Genomic DNA, 25,971 nt, shown 5'->3' with positions numbered 1-25,971 from the left:
CTTTCATGGTTTTCCTTAAAAACAATGGCTACCTCTTGTATGTATAAATATCTCTTTGCTTATCTGAGTGTTTCCTTGAAGTTCTCAGTCTCACAATCATATCTCACGCTTCTGCTATTGCTGATTCTGAGTTTCTCCTGGGAAACTGGGCAAAAGTTGCCATAATAATTTTAGGGGGTAGGAAGTAGACAGTAGCCTCTTTGCAGAGTGTTAAGAAAATGTGTGGCAACAAAGCTAAAATAAATACTAAAAATTAAAAATTATGAATCTAAAGAAATCATCTCCCCCCACCCCATTTCTTCATTTTTCTCTTTCCCCTTTCCCTTCTTCAAATCTGTGCCTAAATTTCAAAGTACCCTTTTCTCTTAAAGAACTAGAACAGTATGGATATCTATGAGCAGGCACTATTTCTGGATAAATATAGAGCAGTGTTATAGATTTTTTCTTAATTATTTAGATCTTTCTCATAAATTAAAATATGTTTTCATACAGAAAGAAACTAGAAAACTAATGTCTTTTTTCTGGCTGCTGGGTTTACTTAGTTCAAGTGAAATCTCTGTTTTCAAATTCATACACACATAAATGCACCCATAGGCAAATTTACCCAACTCAAAGATAAATGACATTTTCTTATTTAACACTAAGTTGGCAAGTGATAAAAATAGGAGCGGAAGGGTGCTGTACAGAAAAAAAAATAGAAAAAATATAGATTTATTTTAATCTTGAGAAGGAAAGGTCAAAGATGTAGGTCTCAAAGAAAAAAAAATAAATGAACAGCAGAAAGAGTGAGACAAGGCAGGGCACAGAAGAGTCACTGGCAAATACAATTAAAAACGACATCTGCAGAGGTAGCAACCACTGACTACTCCTACTCTGTCACCCTGGAAGCACAAGAGATGCCCATAATTGGAGTGACCTTTTCTTTAGATTTTATTTGTAGCTCAATGCCTCTCCTCAATACCAAAGACTTTGTGCAGAGCTTCCTTGGGTCTACCCCAAATGATGTCCAGATAACCCCCAAACATAAAGAACGCTAAAAGTATTCAAAATTCAGTTGCGATCTATAATTTAGCATCCACAGACTATGAGATGGCAGGAAGAACATTGTGAGGATGAAACTGCATTGCACCCTGAACAATTGACGTTTCGTGTATTCCTTGGGGAGAAAGAAGCCGCTAAGCCCTGGTGTTGCATAGAGGGGAACCCATGGATGCTACCCTGGCAGAGGTCTTACACAATCGAAGCTACTGCTGATGGGGGAGGGAGGGGGTGAGAGGGGAGGGTAGGGCCAAAGGGGAGAGCTGGCCAAGAGGCAAAACATTGTGAGTGAGCACAGTTTTTCTCCTACATTCTGCTTCATTCCACTTTCAAGTCAACTTGGACGTTGCAAAGGTTACTGGAAGACACTGAAAAATTCATTACTAATGTTAAAACAGCCTGGGAACACTTGGCTATTTAAAAAGGGGCTAACTTTTAAAATACAGTTAGATATTCCGCCATGAAAATATTTTTGCCCTAAATTAGGAATGACCCAAATTGTCACAGAAAACCCCTGCTTTAAGATGTTACTACCAACTGAAATTTCAGCGGGTAAACTTTATAGCAAGCATAAAATAATTCAGAGTAACCTCGACTTCTTTTATGTTGGATCCCACAGTCAAAATTGACCTATCTCCTCTCTACTACTTCCTCAAGGGGGAGTGTGAGAGGGTGTGGTTCTCATTCAAGGGGTCTCCCTGCCCCCACACCTTGAGAAATTGCAGAGCCAAGTGGCCTGCCCTGATTGTGTCCCTTGGCTGGCAGAGAATACCAAGAAGCTTTCAAAGGTTGAGTGGCTGACTTTGAAAAACAACAAGAAATTGCTTATGCGTGGGAATAAAATCTATTTCCATTTCAGAGGAAATGGAATTATTTTTATTGCAATTATTTTTATTATTGATTGGAATGTATTGGGGGATTTTTAACATAAAGAAAGTAAAAATAAATTGTTACCTCATTCTACATTGTTTTTCTTTGTATCTCTCTACAAGCATTATCTAATCCCACCATAATCAGAAGTACTAAATGGATAAAATTGCACTGAATCATTTAGAGACAGAAAAATAACATTGTTATACCTAAGCTTTTTAGGGCCCAGACATTTTTTTTCCTTGGTCCAGGGAAAAAAAAAGACTTTATAAAATTAAAAATTACTAGAAAAGTTTCTCCATGCAGTTAGCAAATCGGTTTAATAAAAATACATGGGCATTTTATAGTCTGCTTTTAAAAGCTTTTGCTTCAGCGATCTAATTGCATGGACTGAGTATACTGAAAGCACTATATTGTTCCCCCAGGGCCTGGTTTTCAGTGGGTGGAGATCATTGCTCAGCAAAAAAGTACCCTGAGTTCACACTGCCTAAAAGTCTTCTTCATATTTTAAAACTACACAGCCAACGTCTGTGGTTTCCCATTAATTTGCACATGAACTTATCTGCAGTTCCTGCTCACTGGGAATAGTATACTGGTTATCTGAGTAGAAAAACAGAGCACCAGTGAGTAAAGCAGACTGAAAGGGCAAGAATATTTCTGGCTGTGTTTTTTAGTCTGTGACCAGGGAGAGGAAGTAATATTGCACTTAAAACATGTCTTCATTAGACTGTTATTGCTCTGCACCCAGGAGGCTAAGCTGCTGCACTGGATCTTGGCTGTTTTTCAGTCCATCGTATCAGTAACGTTGTGTTAATCAGACAGAGAATTCTACTGCTGGATTGGTGCTGATATATGGGTCACATTCACAAAAAGGGTAGAAATGAGGGGCAGCACAAAAAAATCCTACAGAATCATAGCTTCACTGTGAAGGAAAATTCTTAGGTTATAATGGAAAGAATGAATCATCAACATATACTAATGCTTTGGAGAGTATTTCAAACTACTCTAAAATGTAGCTTATTGCGATGGGGCTGGGTGGGTTGGGGAGATGGGTGGACACTCAAAAGCAAATATTTTTATTAATTTCACCAAAGAAGTCCACCAAAGAGAGAGAGATAATATGTATAACAGGGTCAGGAAAATCTGAGTTCAGTTTTCTACCAAGAATGAAAACCTTGTCTTTCTATAAAGCTTACGCATGACATAGTCTCTCTTATTTGAATATGAAACAAACAGCATTTTATGAGCATTCTCAAGATCACCCTCTTTGTCCTTACTATCTTTTCTAACATGTCATCCATCAGATGCTGGCCCTGCTAATTTTGATTTCTTAGACCAGCCTTCCTACACACTAGTCTCCTTAAGCTCAACAGTCTTCTGAAAACCAGAAGCCTATTACCTGGCAAACGTAGGAACTAAAAGAAGCAGAATCAAGTGAGGAAGATGGAAAGTAAAGCCAAGACATTAAAATAAACATGGCACAGAGACTAGGCTACTGTTTTCTTCTACCAGGGCGTCTAAAAGAGAAAAAAAATGGAAATGAGATATGTAAGTTGAAAAACAAGGAGGCTGATAAAACTATAATTACTTAATGCCAACATACAACCCAGGAAGCTAAGCTCTGTCTAGTTAACACCCCGACATCAGTTCAAATTCGAATGTGTGATGCAAATTCAAAATATGTACTAAAGAAACAGAGATCCCATTTCTATAGCTCAAATGAAGGCAGTTTAATGCCTTGGGTACCATGGTTCTCCTTTCTGATACCAAATTAAAGGAGGAAAACCAATCTCACCTGGAAACGATAATGTTCACTGAGTGCCCAAAGGTAAATACTTTAAAGAAATTAATAAAATTAATATACAGAAACATCTGTATTATGTGCCAAAAGGAAGAAGAAAGATTCACTTTTTCTAACTTAGCCCCCTTTTTGTGTTTTTCTTTGTTGGATTTACTGTGAAAGAAACGAGGTATCCACCACCACGACTTTCCAACAGCCCTGTTATTTTTGCCTGGCATATTATTAAAAAACAAAAAAGCTCCACATTCTTTCAAATAACATGGCAGTTTATCCCATAATGCCTGCTCTTAGGGTAAAAGTTTTATGAATACTTCTTAAATGGCCTCACAGAAGAAAAATACAAAGGCACATATTTTCAAAAGAAACTGTATATCCACAAAAGCTTTTTTTTTTTTCTTTTTAAATTCTCCACTTAATGAGATAGCTCTCAAGAGGCATTTGATTACCTGATTTTAGTGTGTGGGGAATAGTTTCCAGTTAAAACACTGGATAAGCTACTAGTGATGTAGGCTGTGTGGGTTTCTCACCCAAGGAAACCATGTTCCAGTGTGAGAGGAAGAATTATTTAAACTGAAACCACATCGCTATGGTTGTGCTTGGAAATTTTAAAGCAGTAAATCAGGCATTAAGAAGTAATAACTGTCTCAGCACCAGTGACTTCCATACAACACAATTACTTATGTTTCTCCACTAGACAGAACCATTTGGAAAAAATGAATTTAAAAATGGAGTCACAATTTAGACCTTCCCTCTTGGTTTCTAGCATTAAAATATGAATAAAGATACCAGGTATTGAGTATAAGTGGATGGTCTTAATAAAATGGTATAATTTTATTTCCACCATTTCAAATGTTCATCATGAATGATAGGATTAGGATGTTATATTGACAGCTCAGAAAAAAGAGTTTTTAAAAAATGTAACAGCCTTAAAACAGCTTCGTAAACTGTCTTTTTGTGTTCACTGAAAGATTTAATGACATATATTACTTTGCCATTTTAGATTACTTTTTTGGGAAGACAGGAGACAAGACATTGTAGATGGGAAAATGTGCCACTCTCGTGGCATAATAGTTTAGATAGACGTGATTTTATTTGCTTTGACAATCTAGACACCAATGGTAAGTCCAAAGGTACCAAAATGATATATATCATCTCTCATACATCAGATGAGACTTGGACATTGAGGGTCAACCTATTGAGAGAATAGTAACAATGTAAAGTAATAAATACCACATTTAGAACATTAAGAAATTCTGTCATAGCTTGCTCATAAAATTTTTTATCCTCATCAAAGATATGTTTATTGATTTTAGAGAGTGGAAGGGAGAAAGAGAGAGAAAGAGAGACATCAATGTGAGGGAGAAACATTGACTGGTTGCCTCTTGTATGTGTCCCAGTCAGGACCAAACCCACAACCTGGGTATATTCCCTGACCGGGAATTAAACCTGGGACCCTTAGGTGTATGGGATGATGCTCCAACCAACTGAGCCACACTGTCCAGGATACTCATACAATCTTTTCACTATTAAAAACTGTATACAAAGATCAAGTGATGATCATTGAAGATGCGAAGACCCACAGTTATCTTCGATAAATAGTCCTGAAAAGTCACTGATTACATACCATCCAATTGAAAAAGAAAGGACGAGAAGTAGTGAATGTGTACGTATGTGTATGTGTGTGAATGTAAGTGTATGCACACCTCGGGGGTATAGATCACTGAAAAAAATACCCACCAAGTATTAACAGTTTGGTGAGAAAGATCAAATAGTCCTGGCAATAAATTACATGTCCTCCTCCTTTTCTACGAGAGGCCTGATTAAATACATGAGATCATTTCTGAGTGGTTTACTTTATTTCCCCTTAAAATATTGCTTGCAATAAATGTTGTCTTGATTTTTAATGAATTCCGCTGAGGAAAAAAAACATCACTTGCTAAGTCTAAGATTTTATTGCTAAAAATGATAATGATTTTTTGCAGGTGGAATCTCTCATTAGATAAAAAAAAATCAACATGAGTCCATTAAAAAGAAAAGCTTTTCATCTAACATGCTTTAGGGTAGTTTGTCTTATCATCACAGTGATTCAGACAAAATTAACATCATGAGAATGTGATAATCAACAATAAAAGAATAATTACTTTTATACATGAAAGTGAACCTTACCATGGGCCAAAACCTACTAAAAAAGAGAAATTGTGTTTTAAAAATAGGTGCCCAGATGACCACTTCAATATAATAACCACACTCACATTTTAAAAAAAGAGAATGATGTAAGAGTTCTAAAGATAAAACATAATTCCCTATTGTCTATATTAGTTTAATTTAAGTATTCAGATTTTTAAAAATGAAACTTTCCGGTCAAAAGATACCGATACTATCCAATGAAAATATTCTGACACATGAAGAAGCATGTGTTTGAGTGAGTGATTCTTTCTAGCACACATTCCCTTGCTCACTCCTGAGTATTTAACAGTCTTAATCACTAACCTATCTTTGTGGAGCTATGGAAATGTCTAAGATAGCAAAGGGCCAGAGTAAAACCGTTCCTGGTGGGGAGGGGTGCACATCCCGCAAACCTCTTGCTCATTCTACGGTCACTAATTGCATGCAATGATATTAATGACCCCGTAATCGCCAGACCCCAGCACTGAAGTGGAAAACATCCATCTGAGGCTGAGCACAGCGCTGGGTGCTGGGACGTCACCAGTGACTGAATTAATGTTTGCTGACAGTTGAGAATACAACACTGCAGATGAGAAAAATGTGCCACTCTCATGGCATAATAGTTTAGATGGACATGATTTTATTTGCGTTGACCATCTAGACACCAGTGGTAACCCCAATAAAGGGCCCTGTCTGAACCTGCCCTACACATGAACCTTATTTTGTTCAGGGCGACATGCTCTGTCCTCTAAGAATCCAGAGCAATTTTCCACACGTTTGCTTCAATAAAGGAATACCTTCATCTCCTGGTTTAATATCTGGGACAATGAAACAAGGCTACCTCACTAATGCAAAGAACCACTTGCTAAGCACAGCTGTCTTTTAGCAACACTCAGCCGGGCTCCTCTGCGCAGTGATCAATTATGCAACTGACAGAGGTTCTGCCAATCCATCCATCCATCCATCCATCCATCCACCCACCCATCCATCCAACTGCAGCACCTGTACCTAGTCTCTTAATCCCTCTACTTTGAGAGATTTTTATTTGTATAATTTCACTATTTAGCAACTTTCTATTGAGGGCCTTAAAGTTCTTGGTCACATTAACAAAAAACATAGCATAGTCTTATTGAAGAAACTTAACAGGTAGTAGATCTAAAAAGAAAAGAAAATTCAGAAGATCTGACAAATTGCTATTACAACCACCTTGACCCAATGGCCCTGTTTTTTTCCTACTGCTCTGTTCTTCATTCAACTTTGGGGCATATGATTGAAATTAGTTATTATTGAAGTCAGTTCCACAGAATAGGGCAGGGCATCGGGCCCAACATGTTTGACAGAAGCATAGAGTTCATTAGGTATCCATATCACGCGAGGGTCTTTGCTATTGCTACGGATGTGTTATGAGTGTATAGACATATACTAGTGCTCTTTCCTGCACTGTATTTGTGATGTGATATATACAAATACTCTCTTCCCTCTCGCTGTGTATACATTCATATGCTTAGTGACGCAGGGAAGTGTCATATAAATGACATTGGTCTAAGGGTCTGACAGCCCTGGTTTGAGTTCTGGCTCTGACATTTCACGGCTGTGTGAACTGTTCCAAACAACTCACACTTTCGAAGTTTCAGTTTTCTCTCAGTGATAAAAATTTCTCCGTCACCTGTGTTTCAAGACTTCAAAGGGACACAGAAGATGTGAGGCCACAACACCTCCCCCGGAGTGAGCAAACACCCAGCCTGAGACTTCAGAATGTTAGCAACAAATGTGTGACTCTTAAAGACAATATAAATAAGGTTTTTCAAAGTAATCTTTTTTGTGTGTCTGTCTATGCCTCTTGGCTATTTCCTAAAGTGCTTTATTTTGCTTTAAATTTTGATCATCGTGATGAATATTTAAAGGCTATTAGGAAAGAAACTTGTTCCCTCTCATGCTTGTACTAAGTCTCTGGTATTGTTCAATTATTTAAAAGTCTAAGTGAATATTTAAAAAGCTATAAATACAGGTGCTACAGATAATAAGATGTATTTTATGAAATAGTAAAGGCGGTTTTATTCTGAGCAAATCCTAAATAATTTCTTTTTTCCCCCTAAGTAATCTCCTTCATTTCTCACCTGCTCTTGCTTTGCTCTTATTCTGCATGAGGCATTGGTTTCTCCCATCGCTTTGAGAATCAGGGTCACCTTATTTTTTCGTTGGCTATTTGGGAATTAGAAATAGTGCTCACAGGACTCTTTCTGTCTACCTCTAAATGAGATAAGCTGTCACTACTGCCTGGTGAGGCCATGGGCCATGAACAGCCTCACTCTACAACAGCCTTCTCCGCCTAAACCCTGAGTGAGCTGGGATGATTATCCCAATGGCCATGACTCCATCAGACCCATACGCCACAAGTCTCTCAGCACAGTCTCCAGTTAGGCAGAATCCAAGGCTTCACTCCCTAAGTGCAAAGAACACTCTGTTCATATTAAATTCACCAAGGAGTCTTACTGAGATACTCTGGGAGAGCCTTCATTGTAGTCAGAAAAGGATTTCACATTACGTTAAAAAATAATAATAATAGAAACAACGCTTCTAATTATCAGACTAATGAAATGATGTACTTTCCCAGCTAGTCTCGGTGACAAGGCAACTCTGACACATTTCTTTTCTAGGAGAACCTTTCTACTACATTAGGATGCGGCTGAAATTATCATTAAAAACACAGCATTGCCTTTGTGCAACAGGGAACCGAGAAAACTCCTGGCAAATGGTTAAAGGCAAGTGGGGGAAATGATTAGGCAACTGGAAGACTCCTCCCGGTGCATCTCCTTTGGGTCTTACAGAGGATATGCTCCCAAGCCTGGGCCATTCCACCAACTAAAACACATATAAATGTATGTTTCCTAGCAAGGGAAGCCCAAGGACAAAAGAACTTTTATAACACTCTAGGAAGGCAAAGAGGGAAGATCTTATAATTAAGCTCTGCAGCATTCCTGAAACTTGTAAACTTTCTGGAGTTTCATTTTATGGATGGCTTTCAAATAAATGATACTTTCTGAGCGCATCTTCCCCGCCCTTAGCTTGCAGAAAAGCATAGGTTTGTCTGGTCTTCTGTCTCATACATCCTCCCCCACTCCAAAGAGACCCTTAGCCATCCGCATTTGGTGCCAACCCCAGAGGTAAGCACTTTACACATATGACCCCCTACTTAAACACACATCATCCTGAGAAGGCAGGTACTGTTATCCCCAATTTACAGATGAAGAGTTGAGGCAGAGACTGGATAAGTTACTTTTTGAGGGGCATTCAAGAAGTCAGGTCTGTCCACCTCCAGACTCTCAACTGCTATGTTAATCGTGTGTATGTGATTCCCCCAAACACCAAGATTCTGATGAACATCCTATCACAAAGATGATAGTTATAGGTTAAAAATAAAAAGGTGTTAAAATGCTTGAATTCAGCAATTATATGCAAGGCATCAAACATAAATCCTCACCCCAAAGTCAGAGGACATAAGTGACAGGCTGATGTATCCATATCACTAAACTTGATGGAAATGTAGCTTTTGTTACATTTATCATAGAAATAATTAACCAACGAAAGCATATAATCACTTCACAGACACCACACATCCCATATAACAAAAGGCTAATATGCAAATTGACCGAACAGGGGAACAACTGGTCGCTAAGATGCGCAATGACCACCAGGGGGCAGATACTCAATTCAGAAGCCAAGCTCAGGGCAGGCAAGCACAGCAGCAGTGGCAAGAGCCTCTCCTGCCTCCACTGCAGTGCTAAGGATGTGGCTTAGGACTAGGCCCGGGGAACAGGCCTAAACCATCAGTTGGACATGCCCCGAGGGCTCCCGGACTGCGAGAGGGTGCAGGCCGGGCTGAGGGATCCCCTTCCCCCCAGTGTCCGAATTGTGTGCACTGGGCCTCTAGTTCTTATATATTCTTCAAAAAAGCTAGGTATAAAAGAATATAAAGAAAATTTTTTAAAAAGGAATATTTGAAAGCTCCCACAACTATTTTAACTATTTTCCAGGGGAAAATACAGTACATTCAGTATATTTTAGTGCCATTTGCCCCACCTACTCCCCAAATACAATAAAAAAAAAAACAAAACACAACAACAAATATATAGACACATCCAACAAAAATACAGAAATGAAATCTGTTCTTCTGTTTTGATTCTTTAAAAATAGTGTTTCATGATATTTGTGTGGAAGTGTTTTAATTTATTTTGCAATTTTGCTCAGCAGTGGAGTTTATGCCTAAAAATAGCAAAGCTGACTGTGGAGACTTCCCATTTTATATTCTCTGATAAAAAAAAAAAAAAATGCTTTGGAGAACTAAGCCAATGAAGGGCCGAAGAATGGTGACTCATTCTAACTCATCCAGTATTTCTCAGGGAAGAATTTCCCAAGGCACAGAAAGTGAGGGATGGCTTTCGGAAGGATGACTGTGAACATGGCAGGGTGTACCTTCGAGAACAACTTTTAATGGAAACAATCAGACAATTTCCCACAAATCCATGTCTTGGCTACGATTTGAAGTAAAATAACATAAAAGCCACATCAGCTAAACTGGGAGGTGCTCTGAGCATGTAGTGTTCTTTTTCTAACAACTCTGTCCTGGCCACTGTTTCCTGACACAGTATTCATCCAATGACACTCATTTTTGTCTATTTTCTTTCTCACATAATTTTGTAGTGTAATGAAAACCTCTTCGTAGCTATTTTGCAAGATTTTATGCGAAGGCTGGTTAACTAACACACAGAACCTTCATAAGGTTGGATGTTGCAAAGGGCCAACACACCAAAACTGTTGACTCATTCGCCTCTATCACCTCTAAAAAGAAATTGCAAACCAAGCACCAAGAGTGTCTACAAGAAAACTTTAAGACACAAATATGGATGAAGGCTCAGAACAGTTAGAAATGCTTTCCTAGTATTAACTGAAGCGTTTACTAAGACAGAACTGCCCTTGACAACAGGCAACTTCAGAGATAGTTATTTCATAAACTTTTTTTAAACTTTAAGGACATAATAAAAGTAACTATAGGGTATGTAAAATGCTTACTATGCTTTTAAGGTAATTAAGAATCTGAATGCAGTATAAAATGGGGCTTTTTCAGACCAAATGACCTTAACATCCCTACCTTTGGATCATTTAAGATTAAGAGATTTTATTATGCAAATTAGGCCTGAGGCTAATTACAGAAATAGGTCATTTGAAAAAGTTAATTCTAAACATTCAGAAAACCTGCATATATCATTTTGCCACATGACAAAGCAAATAACCAGCTATGAGGAGAATTAATGAGGATTCATAGCATTTTGTCATGTGATGAGTATATACTCAGTAGGCTTAAAATATACTTCCAATTAAAAATTAATATTTACTTCTGAAACTCAAAAGTATGATGCCTGTATTTTAAATCTGGTAATACTACACGTCAAATTAAACATATTTAAATAATTTACAGCAGATCCTGTCTATCTCAATGGGAGAAAAGCTACACTAAGAAGAGATCCTATATTGGATGTGTATGTCCAATCATAGTTGGGAACTGGAGACTTCCATCACTAACCAAAACTACAACAACAACAGCAGTTTCTAGAGAAGAAATTAAAATTCAAAGAAATAAAGCTATGTCTTATAAAGCTCAGGCAGCAGGACTAGAACCCATATCCCTGGGCCCAGTGCTCCTGGAATCAGGAGATCTAGGGCACCAATCAGTCCATTAGCAATTTGGACTGTTCCCCTGCAGGATAATGAAGTACTACTCGTAACTATCAATTCTCTTCTTTCTCGCCATGGAAAGAAAGCAGTACACAATATTGATGATTTTCATACTGATGATGAAAATCATATTGATGATTCTCTTAGTTATGAAGATGCTAAGTAAACACTAAGATCTGAAATTAAGCATATGCAGCATATATTGTAGCAACTCAAAAACACCAGTATTATTTATTGACTATCTCAAAATCAATTGATGATTTGAAGTATTAAACATATACTTGTAAATTTTAGGGTTTTTTCTCATGCTACCTAGTATAGTACTATTTTAAGTAGAATGTGACTATGAGAGAAAGAGAGAGAGAGAGAGAGAGAGAGATTAAGATTGTTTGATGTGTGCCCAACTGGCATGGCTCAGTGGTTGAGCACTGACCTATGAATCAGGTCAAGGTTCGATTCCCGGTGGTTGGGGCACATTCATGGGTTGCTGGCTCCATCCCCAGTGGGGTCATGCAGGAGGCAGCCAATGAATGACACTCTCTCATCATTAATGTTTCCATCTCTCCCTCTCCCTTCCTCTCTGAAATCAATAGATATATATGTATATTTTTAGAAGATTGTTTGATGTGGAAAGTAGTCACTTTTTAAAATCTCTTAATTGTTTTGCTGCCTTTGGATTCTTGAAGAAGCAAAAATGTTAACATTAACTTTTTAAACTATTTTAGAATGTGTTCTTCTCATCATTAGTTTCTTTCCCAGGGAAAGCTGTGTATCAGTGAGCTTTGCTGTAGGCTGGGTGACAAATTGGTTTCTGCACTTTCCCAACTTCTGAAAGGTCTTCCTATGTCTGTGACGTGGCGGAAGTCTTTCAACTCTCTGTGGAGAGTCTGCGTGGACTTCCCGGCACTCTTCTGAGCTCTGGGCCCCTCACCCAACCCTGTGACAATCACCCAACCAGCAGCATTCAAACCGCCGCTCATTGTTTCAACCTTGAAATGCTCAACTCTATTTTAAGAACAATTCCTTTATGCCAGGCTTTTGCACTGTAAATCAGAACTCTACGGAGAGTTCTGGGGGTCAGCAGAGCTCAGCTACCTGCAATGAATCTAATAATGAGTTTTTAGAGAAAGAAAAATAAGAAATGTCATCATTGTGTAGATTAGTATCATAATTACAAAGTAAACCGTGGTTCTAAATACAAACCTGTCATGTGTTGATAAGTCATTTATTATTAAATGCTCACTACATTAGACAAAAAGATGTTGCTTGTTTAGTATTTATATTTATTTCCTGCATATTCAGACTCAAGGCTAGCCCCATGTTTGCTGAAATCCCACTTTCACTCACTGGGAACTTAGAAATGAAAAGCCGTCTTTATGAAGTCATAAACTAAAGTGCATGGAGGAGAGAATCTGGGTCTGTTGACTGGTCTGCATGGAAGAGCCAATCCGTGGGCTTGGGCTGCAGGTACAGCTCTAATGACATACATCTAACAACACAGGAACATCTGATGCTCTACAGCATCTGCTCTTCAGGTACCCCCCACCACCTCCATATTCTTTCTTTCTTCCACCCTACCGAGGGGAATTAACCTTCTTAATGAATTCATCTGAAGTCACTTTCAGGTCCCTATAAATGGTATGCCAAACATTAGTGTCCTTGGTAAAGTCTTACTTACATTGTCTTTAAAAAAAAAAAAAAAGCCACTAGGCTTCCAAAAGCTTAAGGTTTCCATTTATTTTACTTAATAACTATTTTAGATTCTCAATGATGTCTCTATTATTTCGTACACTTTGCCACCCAATCTACTTGTTTCATCCCTTAGAATGCTTTTATTTTCATTTTACAATAATTATTTCTTTAAATATGTAATTCACCACTTTTCCTTTTTGTGTGTTTTTGTTGTTGTTGTTACTTATTCTTGCTCAGCCACTCTCTGTGTATCAGGTTCACCTACAATTAGGTTTTCAGTCTCTGTGGCATTTAAGGTTTACAGCAAAGGACAACAAGAGCATTGGATGGCTATGACCACTTTTGTTTTAATTGCTAATGTAGTAAAAATAACACATTATTGAGCACTAAGTCACTATTCAGTGAATTATTGATCCTGAGCTTTAGAAAAGAGCAGCTAATAGGTTGAGAGAGCAGAGTTTTAACCTGGTCACCAAGAGATGGGAGGGTGCAGCCAATGGACAGCAGTCAAGTGTTCCCTAAGGAACTGAAGACTGTGGTAATAGATAAGTGAGCAAACTTTTAAACCAAAGAAATTAAGAAAAAAAATATTTCATTGCTTGAGTGACGTGAAGAGCTGTCTCATCACCCAGACCGCACTGACAAAGCCCTGGCCCTAGAACGACCCTGGCTTTGCGCTAGAATGGGATTTGCCTGAGTAGGCACGTGCTCCAGGGGGTGCACCATGTGACTTCACAGCCTCACGAGTGGACAGCAGTTCAGATACGACTCAAAGGGTACATAATATCTGTTCCTGATGCAATGTATCAAATTGCTAGATAGATTTTCAAAAAGTAATTGGTTGAGCAACCCCCACTTTTGTCTTATTCTTCTAAATCTGCTTTTGACGTGCCCATGTACAACTGTGGTTTGTCTGTAACACCCATCCTTCGAACCTATATGCTCCATCTCACTGATGCCTTCATGAGGAAAGGGTACCATTATACCCTTATTACTGTTGAATCCCTAGTACTTCGGCACAGTTTCTGGCACAGAGGAAATATAAATGAATGAATGAATGGATAGATGGATGAATGGATGAAGAGAAATGTCACAGCACAAGAGTTACCCAGCAAAATCTCACCAATGGTCCTTAAAAATGCTTTTGTTAGTAGAGATTGCTGAGTATATTCATATATATATTCATTTATTTCAATGCTATAAAAACTCTAGGAGGATTTTTTCTCTTTAGGTATTTATATTTAATGAGTACTATTAGTATAGGGTCCCACATTCAATTAAGGTTTCTTTCCCAAAAATGGATTATCACCAAATATTTGCCACAATAATACTTTTAAGATAGCAAAACTTGATACAAACCTATTTAGCTTATCCTAATTTCTATAAAATAAATAAATAGAATTATACTTACATATAATGTAATAATCTTTGTTCTTCTTAAATTCTAGACCCCAAAGGTTAGGGCTGAATTCTTGAAACTTGATAGTGAATTTTACATCTTGGTCTGGTCTGGCACAGTTGAGGAGAGGGGTATTTTCCTTTTTAATAGTGCATCTGTCTGCTTGGTCTTTATCAACCATATAAACTTTATAATATTCATACTGGCCAATAGTTTTAGAGTCCATTTTGGGGCAAATAATATCCAATTTGTCTCCTATCTGTGGGTATAGTACCAGTCCTTGTCCAGGTAGAAATCTAAAAGCATAAAAAAAAACATTGAGTTGACAAAAGTTAACAGTATTAATAATTATCACAAAATAGCCAGACGACGCCAATAACTCCAAACTACAATTTTATAAATCCAAACTTTTATTTACCAAAAGTATCTTAGTTCAGATCAGCCTGGGATGAATGTATTTAGGAATTAAACTTTAAAGAAAAGAAAGAACCACTCTCCTTACTCAACACCAGCGATTTTCAACCTTTTTCATATCATGGCACGCACAAACTAATTACTAAAATTCTGTGGCACACCAAAAAAATATATTTTTTTGCCAATCTGACCCCAAAAAAGGCATAATTTTGATTCATTCACACCTGATGGCTATTATTGTGTTGGCTGTTGTCATTTTTCACCTGATAATCCAAGGGAAAAGAGTCAGTGCCTCTGACTAAATAGTCAGGTACTGCATGTTTTTTTAAATTCTTGTGGCACATCAGTGTGCCTCTTGCGACACACTGGTTGAAAATCGCTGCCCTGCGCAATGGGACCAATCAGCCCGCTGACGTTTCTTTACTACCCCCTCGCTTTAATAATTCAGTACTCCTTTGTGTAACTTGACAATAACTTTTCCTGCTGGTGAGTCAGCCCTCCCCACCTGTTTGTTATTTTTTAACCATTGGCAGCTTTCGTTTATTGGGCATGCCACAGAAAGATGGCATCAGCGCCAGGGAACAGTGGGTGCCCTAATACTTTGTTGTCTTGTTAGTTTCCATTGGCTGTTGACGTTAATTAACAGACAAGTTTCATCAAGAATGTTTCAAATTACTTATCATAATTAGTCAGTCACTGATCAAACAATGGGTTTTTTATTGCAGTGAACAAAAGAAATGTCTTACAAACCCATAAAAGATAACTAGAAATAATTAGTTGTAGTATTGATTCAGCTGCAAGATGAAGAGTCCCTGACTTGCAAGGACAGCAGCTACTGTCCTTGCTCCACCAACCCTTTCTTCCCTTCCCTGGAGATGTATTTGCTCCAATTAATTCTTAGAAGCAAATCTTTAGAACTAAGACAACTGATACAATATCCCCCTTAGTGCTTACAGCTAAAAGCTTCCCCCCACCCCTACCTCTTTCTTGCTAGCCATGCTGCTGAAAGATCGTTCTTAATGGGGAGTTTCTCTGAGAAACTGAAACAAGAGCTTCCTAATGAACATCCTTCTACAAGTGCTAACACCAACAACACACTTAGAAATCCCAGCTCTTTCCTCTGTACGCAGCCAAGCCTTCAGGCTCATTAAAATATTAAAGCCCAAGAACAAAGCATCATGTCTGAATCCTGCCAATCCGACCCTTTATTTAACCAGGGAAGCCCACCAGCCATAACAATTAATGGGTTGTAATTCACCGAGAGAGAAAGCCAGGATGGCGGGGCACCCTCAATGTCAAATCCGTACTGAGGAAACAGGTTATGATTTATGCTAATGAATGGTATTAATTTTCTGAAAATTGCATGAGGGTGGTTATGAAGCATCACAGAACATAACAGAAATTACATTATAGATTTATATTAAAAACCAATACACTTTATGGCAGGAAAAATGCATGTTGCTGACAGTGGTTTGTCATTTTCCTTGGGAACGCTACTTTACAATCCTGAAGAGAGAGGAGTCCCCCCACTTTATTTTTGTTATTAAGCTTTTTTAGCCAGGACATATGACATTTATTCATTAACAAAAAGAAAAAGAAAGAATGAAAGGAAGGGAGGAAGGGAAGGAAAGCAAAAATCACCTAACATAGTATCAAAATGAGTATTTTTTATCACAATGACGAATTTCATACAAACATGTGTGCATACTTGAAGAATTCTCTAGAACTTTGGACAAATGAAAATTACCAGTTAGTAAGAGTCTCTCTTTGATCTTCTTGACCACTTTCCCAGTTTCCTGGGGAGATACTTTGGAAATTCAACTCCAAAGGACTGAAGGACTCCTGGGTATTCCCCCAACCTCCTGAGTGCCAGTGTGGACTCTCTAGGCAAGTCCATCTTTGTGAATAAGAAAACAAAGACTCTAGGTTCTGGTGGAGGGATGGAATCAGAATGTCTGCGGAAGAGGATTTTTAGTCTTTACCCTTGCCCCTTACAGGGCTTCTGATATGTTGCTGGCAATCAATACCAATGAAATCGTGTGAGCCTTATCTCACTCACCTGCCTGACACATCCCTTTTCTCAGTTTTATTCCTTAACCTTCTTAGGAAACCTTCACTGCATCCAAGAACCAGAGGCCAATTCCTGCCTGGGGTTCCCACCTCACTTCAAATATTTTCTACCCTAAATCTTCTCTTTTAGTAGCTGACACAGAGCACCCACCACATGTAAGCTGTTGTTAGAAGTACTAGTATTCATAAATCACAGCCAAGGCCTGCAGCCAGGATGCCTGTACCTGCCTCCTCTCAAAGCCCTGATCTTCACACCCATCAACTTTCACCATGGGCCAGTGCCCCAGGGGCTTGCCCGGAGCCTCAGACATCAGCATCCTTAGCAGCTAGATGGACCCATTTTCTTGTCTATCCAGTAAATTCTTTTCAAAATATGCATCAGCTCCCCCACCCCTGCAAGCTGTATATCATCTCTGCATATCTTAGAACTCTCCCACATCACACCCTATGTCTAAAGTTTGGCTCACTGAGCTCTTTCTTCATTCAAAATGCTCCCAAGACCTTGTTTCCTTTATGAGATACATTTTCTTCCTGCTTAACCAAGGACTCATCAGAGATGTCCTCCCACCCATGTAAGTAACTCCTCATGACTCTCTCTTCACTCACCAACTCGGAGTTACAGCTTTTGCTGGTGCTGATGGGTGAGGCCAAGAAGACGTGACACATGGGCTGATGTGCCAACAAAGATCTCCACGTTCTAGACCATATTTTCAGAAGGCACAAATCCCATGAAAAGCGGTACAGTCAGTGATGGGGGAGCCATAACCCATAAAGGGAAGGGGAAGAACCTCAAGTTTCAATAAGCATACTTAATATGCTCGTGGAAAGTAAATCTCAATAAAACTCACTATTTCTAATGCTTGAAACGAGTCAGTTCACTTTGCAGAATACATTGTGGCAAAAAGTAAGGGAAGAATGTTATCCCTTTCCCCTGAAAAAGTAACTGTTTCAAGAGTTCCTTAAAAATATTACTGCTTCTTTATGCAAATACACAGAGGTTTACTTTGTAAGCATGCATATACACTGAGTGGCCACATTATTATGATCTCTGAACGCATAATAATCTGGCCAGAGGGAGGGGACATGGGCGTTTGGCCGGCCTGCCTGCCGGTCGAACTCCTGGTCGATGGGACAATTTGCATATTAGCCTTTCATTATATAGGATATATACTGAGTGGCCAGATTATTATGTGTTCAGAGATCATAATAATCTGGCCACTCAGTGTATATAAACTGGTCAGCATAGCAGTGGCTTTAATTGATGAGGTTATGGTTTCCCCATAGACAAAGGGCGAGGCTGCGTTTGAGCCTGAATCACAGATTTCTTGTACACGTCACCACTATGTGCCTTCGAGCCCCTGCAGCCTCTTTCTTCCCTCCCAGGAACCCTCACTGTTTCTAAGGCAACAGGGGAACAAACAGGAGTAATGTGAGTATAACAACTAAAGCACCGTATTTCATGCCAGACTCTGAGAGACAAAAAAAAAAGTAGAAGATCCTGATCATCAGGAATTTACAATCTATCTCCCTGAGGGCCAGAGGTCCCAGGTGTGTCTGATTCAATAGCGAATGCCCAAGGGCTGACATATGGTAAATGCTCAATAAGTAATGTATTCGCTGAAAAAAAAAATATGGAAGAACAAATGGGAGCCAAAATATACACAAATAAAGTTAAGTCAAATTAGGTGCCACAAACTATTTGCAATTACAGGCATGGAAGGAATGCCCGAGTTCGGACCACCTAGCGTTGGGACAAGGGTGTGCTGAGAGCAGAGATGAGATTTCCAGAAGACAGCATCCTAGGCATGATGGTGTTTCTGCAGAACAAGGAGCCGTGCAGATGGAGTTTTGGAGCTGTTCTCTCTGGAAGGATTTATGGGTATCAGCAGTCTTCTACAGTCGCTTTCTATTAAAACTGCAAGGCAATTAAACACCTCCAGAAACACTAATAACAAAAACACTGCTGCTTTTGAGCACTTACCCTGTGCTAAGCACTGATCAAAGTACCTTACATCACATTCTCTTCATGTAATCACTGCGCACGTACCCAACACGCAAAACAGGTGAGGATACACCTGTGCCAAACACCAGGCACAACAGGAAAAGCCCCCTTTCTCTGCACACTTTTCAGTTCTGACTGCATTACATTAACGCATAAATCTGGTTTGTGAAATGAATTTTTTTCTTAAGTTGAGCTTTTCACAGCCAAGCCATAAAGTTAAAGGAAATCAAGAGAAAATCAGTCTGCACACAAGCTTGCGAGCACCTCCGACTAGCTCCAGGCCAATCACCGTGGTTGTGCCCAAAGCCAAGGCTGCTTCTGAGGTAAGAGAACCAGAGGCCACGGCTCATGAGGGCAGCAATCTGATATCCCTGCCTTCCCCTAGGAGGCCACCAGCCAAAAGGTGACCAAGAACCAAAAGAAACTTCCCCAAATATTTTGCAATATTCAATACTACACTTCTGTTGACTAGGATGTGTCAAAAAACAACTATGATGGTGACAACTGGCTAATTTTAAATGACTAAACTGGCCATCCAGAGTGGATGTCAGATATAGATTTCTTTTTGTGTGATGAAATAATGTTCATCTTGTAACCACAATGAACACGGAGGAAAAGCCCCATAGTGATAATACATATCACACAGGTGAGGTTGTTTTTATTAAACTAGATCCCAAGTAAAAAGTGGTTAGAGCAGGGGTCCTCAAACTTTTTAAACAGGGGGCCAGTTCACTGTCCCTCAGACCGTTGGAGGGCCGGACTATAGTTTAAAATATATATATATATATATATATATATATATATATATATATATATATATATATGAACAAATTCCTATGCACACTGCACATACCTTATTTTGAAGTAAAAAAAACAAAATGGCAAAAATAACTGGCGGGCCGGGCCGGATAAATGTCCTCGGCGGGCCGCATGTGGCCTGCGGGCTGTAGTTTGAGGATGCCTGGGTTAGAGGCATCATTTAATCAAGTCTGCTGGTGTTTAATACAAAACCAAAAGACAAAGAAGATCGATCGTGCTTCATGTCCTACGTAGGAGAGAGAACACTGTCAGGCCAGTTTCTTCCTGAGCCAGGCTACTTAAGGGCAGAGCCGTCACCTCGCTGCCTTCCTGAGAGGGGGAAGCCGGATTTGCCTCCCCATCAGGAGAACTGGGGCTCAGCACTGTTTCCCGGACATTGGTGCTATGGCTTCTCATGGAAAGGCTTCCGTGGGATGCTACGAGAGTGGGGCGGGCTGAGCAGAAAGAGGCAACTCCTGTGTTTTTTCCCACCCCCCCCCCCAATGAATCATTCCCAAGCAAGACAATAAATGTGATGACTTTGAATCAAATATAGTACAGAGACAGTATAATGTGGAATAAAATGGACACCCGAAGTAGGGTTCCACATGTAACCTGCCCGAAATGAAATGATTCGATGTATGTTTTTATCTTCCGATTCCCTATTGAACTTAATCCAAGTTTTTAAAAGTTACTCTGAAAACCAGACTGTAATTCTTCCCTGGGGAATACTTTGAATCAATCTAATAACCTAAATTAGACATTAATATTTAATAATCTAAATTAGATCTCTAATAATCGAAATTACACATTTCAACTTCATGTTCATCTTTGGAGAAATTATTTTTACAATACAGACATTGTGTGACATGGTATTCTTTAAAGTTTAAATCCACTCTAGGAACCCATGCTTGCTTAAAAAGCTAGCACAATGCATTTACAGCACAAACCAGCCACGTAGGAGTTTAGGGATCGTGACACGCAATTTTCTTCGATAGAGCAGAACATCACAAGTTGTGATCTCAAGCCTGGATTCTTCTATTGACCAGTATTGCATTACCAGGTCTCGCGGGACAAATCAGATGGAGGCCATGATTGCCCAACTGACTTCTGAACCTGGCTGGGTGGAACGAGGGGATGCCTGGGAAGCCAGGAGCTGAGATGCTTGGGGACAGCTCTGTTGTGGAACCACAAGTGCACTTTCCAGCCCCCTGCGGGTGCCCCCTTTCCCTTCCTCTTTCCTCTCCTACCCTCTCCTGCCTGGCCTCTGACCATAACACATTCACCTCAGGACAACCATCCAAAGACTTCTTCCACTTCTCCTCGAGGTTCACCTGGAAGAACAGCCAAATGACTGAATGGCCCCTTTGATCCTGCTAATAAGTCTGTGAAAATATACATGAAATATGAAAGAGCTGGGTCTTCTTAAAGAAAGCAATAAATATGCCAAACTACCATATGAGCAAGCGCAACTCAAAATGTTGTAACAAATGCAAAACTATGAAGCTGGTGCAGAATAAAAGAGGTGAAAATGAAGACATATTGACCAGAAGGACCAGTTTCTGTGGCCAAACAAATGACTGGATCAGGCAAAGCCCCTCCAACCAGACATGACAATGGTGTTTCTGATTTAAAAAGTGTCAGCTCAGACCCAGAGCCATTTCTATGTACCATTATGCACAGAACAATCTACTTAAGTACCTAACATTTCTGCACACTTATGGCGGGTACTGTCCACCTGAAAATAGAACGATGGTACTCATGTCACAGGACCAAGGCCAGTCTGCCAGTGTGCACATTGTGGGGACAGGAGTTCTACTCGGGATGATCTGTCTCTGGAGCAAACTGCCAAGCAGAATTGGATTCATAAGTAAATAATTACTTTTTTTCATGGAGCATTGCTTTTATGTTTCCTTTCATTTCAAAATTATATCATCAGAATATATGCTTTATACTCTAATTTTTAGCTGTCTGGGTTTTTTCAGAAGTTTCTGCAATAAACACCACATGATTTTTGTGATCAGATTGGAACATTATTTTTGTACCGTTTCAAAGAACAGACTCTATCATTTCTTGAGCAAGCTTTCATAACTCTGGCTTTTAAAATAAGCATTAAAAATATTTAAAGCCTGTAGACTTTTCAACTCTTTTTGATGCAATTCCTTAGAAAGCTTAACTAAAAAAAAAAGTTATTATAGACCTGGCAGTTGGCTGAAGTATCATCCTGTGCACTGGAAGGTTGCGGGTTCAAGTCCCCGCCAGGAAGCAACCGATTGATGTATTTCTCACATTGATGTTTCTCTCTCTCTCTCTCCTTTCCTCCCTCTCTAAAATCAGATTTTTAAAACCGTTATTATCTGAATTGGGATCTATTTAACAAATCCGTTTTTGAGTCCACAAAAGCTGTTGTAACAGCTACTATGCAATGTACTAGTTCATTCAAACACAAAAAAAAAACATATGGGATAGACAGAATTTATGCTTCAGCACTGAACTGCACCCGTCTGGGAGCTGGCTAACAGTGTAGGGATGCGGAATGCCAGCTTCAGGAACTGTAGGGACGGGTTTACCTTAGCAGGTGGCGTACCAAAAATCACAGCGTATCACGACGTAGACTTGTTCACAAGTCAAAGTTCTGTCTTTTTACCACATTTTAGAAAACACGCCCTTTTCCCATAAAATGCTTCCATTTCATTTTACTTAAATGCCAAAGGCTGCAGGGAAGGAGAGCAGTCAGTTCATAAACTGGGTGAGTCTGAGGTTCCGAAGGAGGAAAAGCACCCTGCTGCTCTGCTGTAACTGGCTGGTCTTTCCGGTTACCTACTGACAAAAGATGCACGCTGCCCAAGCCCTTGACCCGTAACTTCACCGTGCACTGGGGCCTTGCAGTCTCTAGGGAGACAGAATAGGATGAACACAGAAGCCCAAGATTCCTTTCAGAAATGCTCTATGCACTTGGGGAATATAAACACTGCGGAAGAAGGACACGTTCATGAGTGTGTGGATTTGATGGCACATTTCATAAACAGGCAGGATACTCAGTTTTGCATTACGTTCATTTAATGCTAGATTGCTGCTACTGCTTATTAAGATATTTTCTAAAAGCCCCAAACAGGAGAGTTTGTTATAAAATATATAAATAAATAAATAAGTAAAAACAGAGCCCCCCCAAAAAAAAGACTTAGGCAATATCGGCCATAAGAAATACTTGGGGTAACATTTTTCCTTTTTTGTGCATAGCACTTTACTGCCCCCTTTTGCACTTTAACATCAGAACAATTTTCTTTACAAACATATTCTGAAACCAGAGAGATAGTGCGGTGTAGCTATTGGGTGTCAGGTTTATACAGAATTAGGTTACCAGATCCCACTGCTTGGAGTAACAAATAATTAGCTTAAAACTTCCAGAGAGTGTGCCACTACCTCCTCCACTAGTGGCTTTAAACCTCCAGGAAAAAAGGTAGTAACTGACATTTTCTGCTTTAATTCGAATGTGTATGTGCGCTGGAACAATTGTCTGTTTTCACAGGTGCCCCTTCTTTCACACTTTTCTGAAACAAATATTATCTGCAACATGAACCTGATGTATTCAAGGAAAAGAAAAGGGGCATAAAAGCAGGCTATACAATTTGGGGCCATTAACGTGTTATAAATCCGAGAACTCAGAGGAGGGGGTATGCATTTCAAACTTCACACCAATGACAAGCAAAGTCTTTTCAAGAAAGGGAAAGATGAGAAGCACAGGAATTCAAGTGCACTGTGAGCCTATAGGCCTGTAAACCAGTTTAGCAACTCCTCAAGGTGAGGCGCTACAGTATTTGTGCCTCTTCATCTGTGCACATACTCAAAAAAAAAAGCATTAAACTAGTCCACAGGAAAGTTTTATTTATAAAATTCTAATCTGCAATACATTCTTGGCCCAGTGACCTCCACTTGCATTTAAGAGTCTGTGCGTGCTGATGTGTATACTTTTATTTAAACTTAATCCATTTCCCTCTGTCATTCTGCAATTACCATACAAGTCAAAATAAGATTAAATTTCGCAGCCTACAGTGCTGCACAACTGAATGAAAACTGACTCCTTCTGATGTTAATCTTGTCTTTTATTTGTGATATAATGCTCAAAACACTGGTGGCTAGAATAAATTTTATTTTTAAATCCTCAAAGGTAATATTCTCATAGCTTACATTTTCTTGCAGGAAAATAATCCAAGTCATTACTTCGCTTTTATCCATACCATGATTTTCACTGTCTATAAAAACATGCCATTCATGATAGGACAGCCTATCGCAAGCTGAGGTTAAAAAAAGGTACCTTCATCTGTAAGTCAAACTTTAAGTGTGTGTGATACACAGATATATCATTGTTTTCTTTTCACAGTTCACAGAGACCCGTGGCTCTAAAACAGCCCCTCCTTCAAAACTTTCCGAAAAAGAAAATCATGCCATGAATGCTGCACTGAGTGTCAGGTAGAGCAACACTGAGGGACTCGAACAGGAAGCCTGGGATGCAGCGCTGTGCAGTGGGAAAACGAACCAGAGAGTGAATCACTAAGGCCAGCCTTTGTCATGCTGGCTTGACCACGCTGGCTCCATCACTGAAACAAGTGTTTCACAACCCTGGGAGGCAGGACACAGTGCGGGCTTCTTTCCCAACTGTAAGCTGTTTGCACCTGCACGGTCTTGTTCCAAACCATGCTTTTAGCCAGAGTCTATAAAGGAAGGTGGAACTCTCGTTATTTATAGGTGAGGCCCCAGAAAGAAAAATGCCTTTCATAGAGAAGGAAATTTAAAGGGCATTTCCAGCCGGTTCTCTGTTGTTTTAGATAGAAGCGTGGAGATCTATGTGATCATCTACCCGAGTGGGAAAATCACAGAGATGAAAGGCACGCGTAAATCATACCGCGAATGGGTTGGCATTTTAACAACTCAAAGAAATGGAATTAAGGTCTTAGCACATAGCAATATCACAGCCTAGAATTTGGGTGTATCTTTTCTATCAACCCCTCCCCATGCCTTTCATTCCCATCATCACTTTCTTTTTTTTTTTTTTTTAAAGAATCTTGCCTATTTCGAAAAACAATTCACCCATGGTTTATGGGGGAATGAAACTTTGGTGGGGCCAACGGCTCTGAAAGAAAGGGTGGACACACCAAAGGCGTCCAGTGCTTGCTCTCCGAGCTGAAGCGTGCCTCTAGGACTCAGCCTGTTGCATTTACCCTTGGACCTCAGCGCCCTGTCCTCCCCGCGCCTTGTACAGAATGAGAGGTCAATAGGTGTCAGTGTAAATAAAGGATGAATACTTTGATAAGTAAGGTTTGAGAAGAGACAAAATTCTTTTCGTTCTCTCTTGATGTAAGATGAGATTCTTCTTGCCAGCCAAGCATAATAAGGCTAGCAACACAATTTATAAGGCTGTGCATAATCGCTTTATAGCCGCCTCCTGAATACTTCCTCCTTCCCGGCTCCAGAGCAGGGTGAGGGATAGGTGGGAGGTGGGCATATGACAGGACACATTTTCCTGCACCTTCTACAGCCTGGTGACAGCCCAGAGAGTGGGAGAGAGGGAAGAGAAACCAGACAGGTTGCACAACAGCCAGGTCTGCACTGCTAATTTGTGAAAAGAGTAAAACCAATTGGGTTGCTACTGGCTTCCCTAAAGATTACCCCAAAATTGTGTGTATCTTAGAAACATGAGAATGGTGTGCCATTGTAACCCTGTGGGACAATATATTTCCTGCTCAGTCACCGCGAGCAGCCTGGCCTTACCTTGACCAAAAAAACAAAACACCCCCAAAGGTAAATAGAGCTAAGGTATTCAGCTGCTCCTGAACTGAAAGGAAGGCAATTGGACAGGAGGAGATAAGAGGATGCCCTGGGGCCCTCTAAGAGAAATAAAGATCTGGTGATCTGGCCCTCCGGCTGGCTGCTTGGTGTGCAGGTCTAAGCAGATGATAAGTCCCGGGGAAATGCCATCCGGAGAGGCTC

General features: G+C 39.7%; 1 protein-coding gene across 1 annotated transcript in view; it reads right to left on the bottom strand.

Moving 5' to 3' along the window:
- EFNB2 (ephrin B2) overlaps window positions 1-25,971 on the bottom strand; it is a 45,740-nt gene that overhangs the window by 7,581 nt on the left and 12,188 nt on the right. Inside the window, exon 2 of the mRNA XM_079779059.1 lies at window positions 14,712-14,995. Coding sequence (XP_079635185.1) covers window positions 14,712-14,995 — 284 coding nt within the window. The remainder of the gene's footprint in view (window positions 1-14,711; window positions 14,996-25,971) is intronic.

Source organism: Cnephaeus nilssonii (genome assembly GCF_951640355.1).
Source record: "Cnephaeus nilssonii genome assembly, chromosome: 8".
NCBI classification, from domain to species: Eukaryota; Metazoa; Chordata; class Mammalia; order Chiroptera; family Vespertilionidae; genus Cnephaeus; species Cnephaeus nilssonii.
This window is presented reverse-complemented; position numbering and strand designations above follow the sequence as displayed.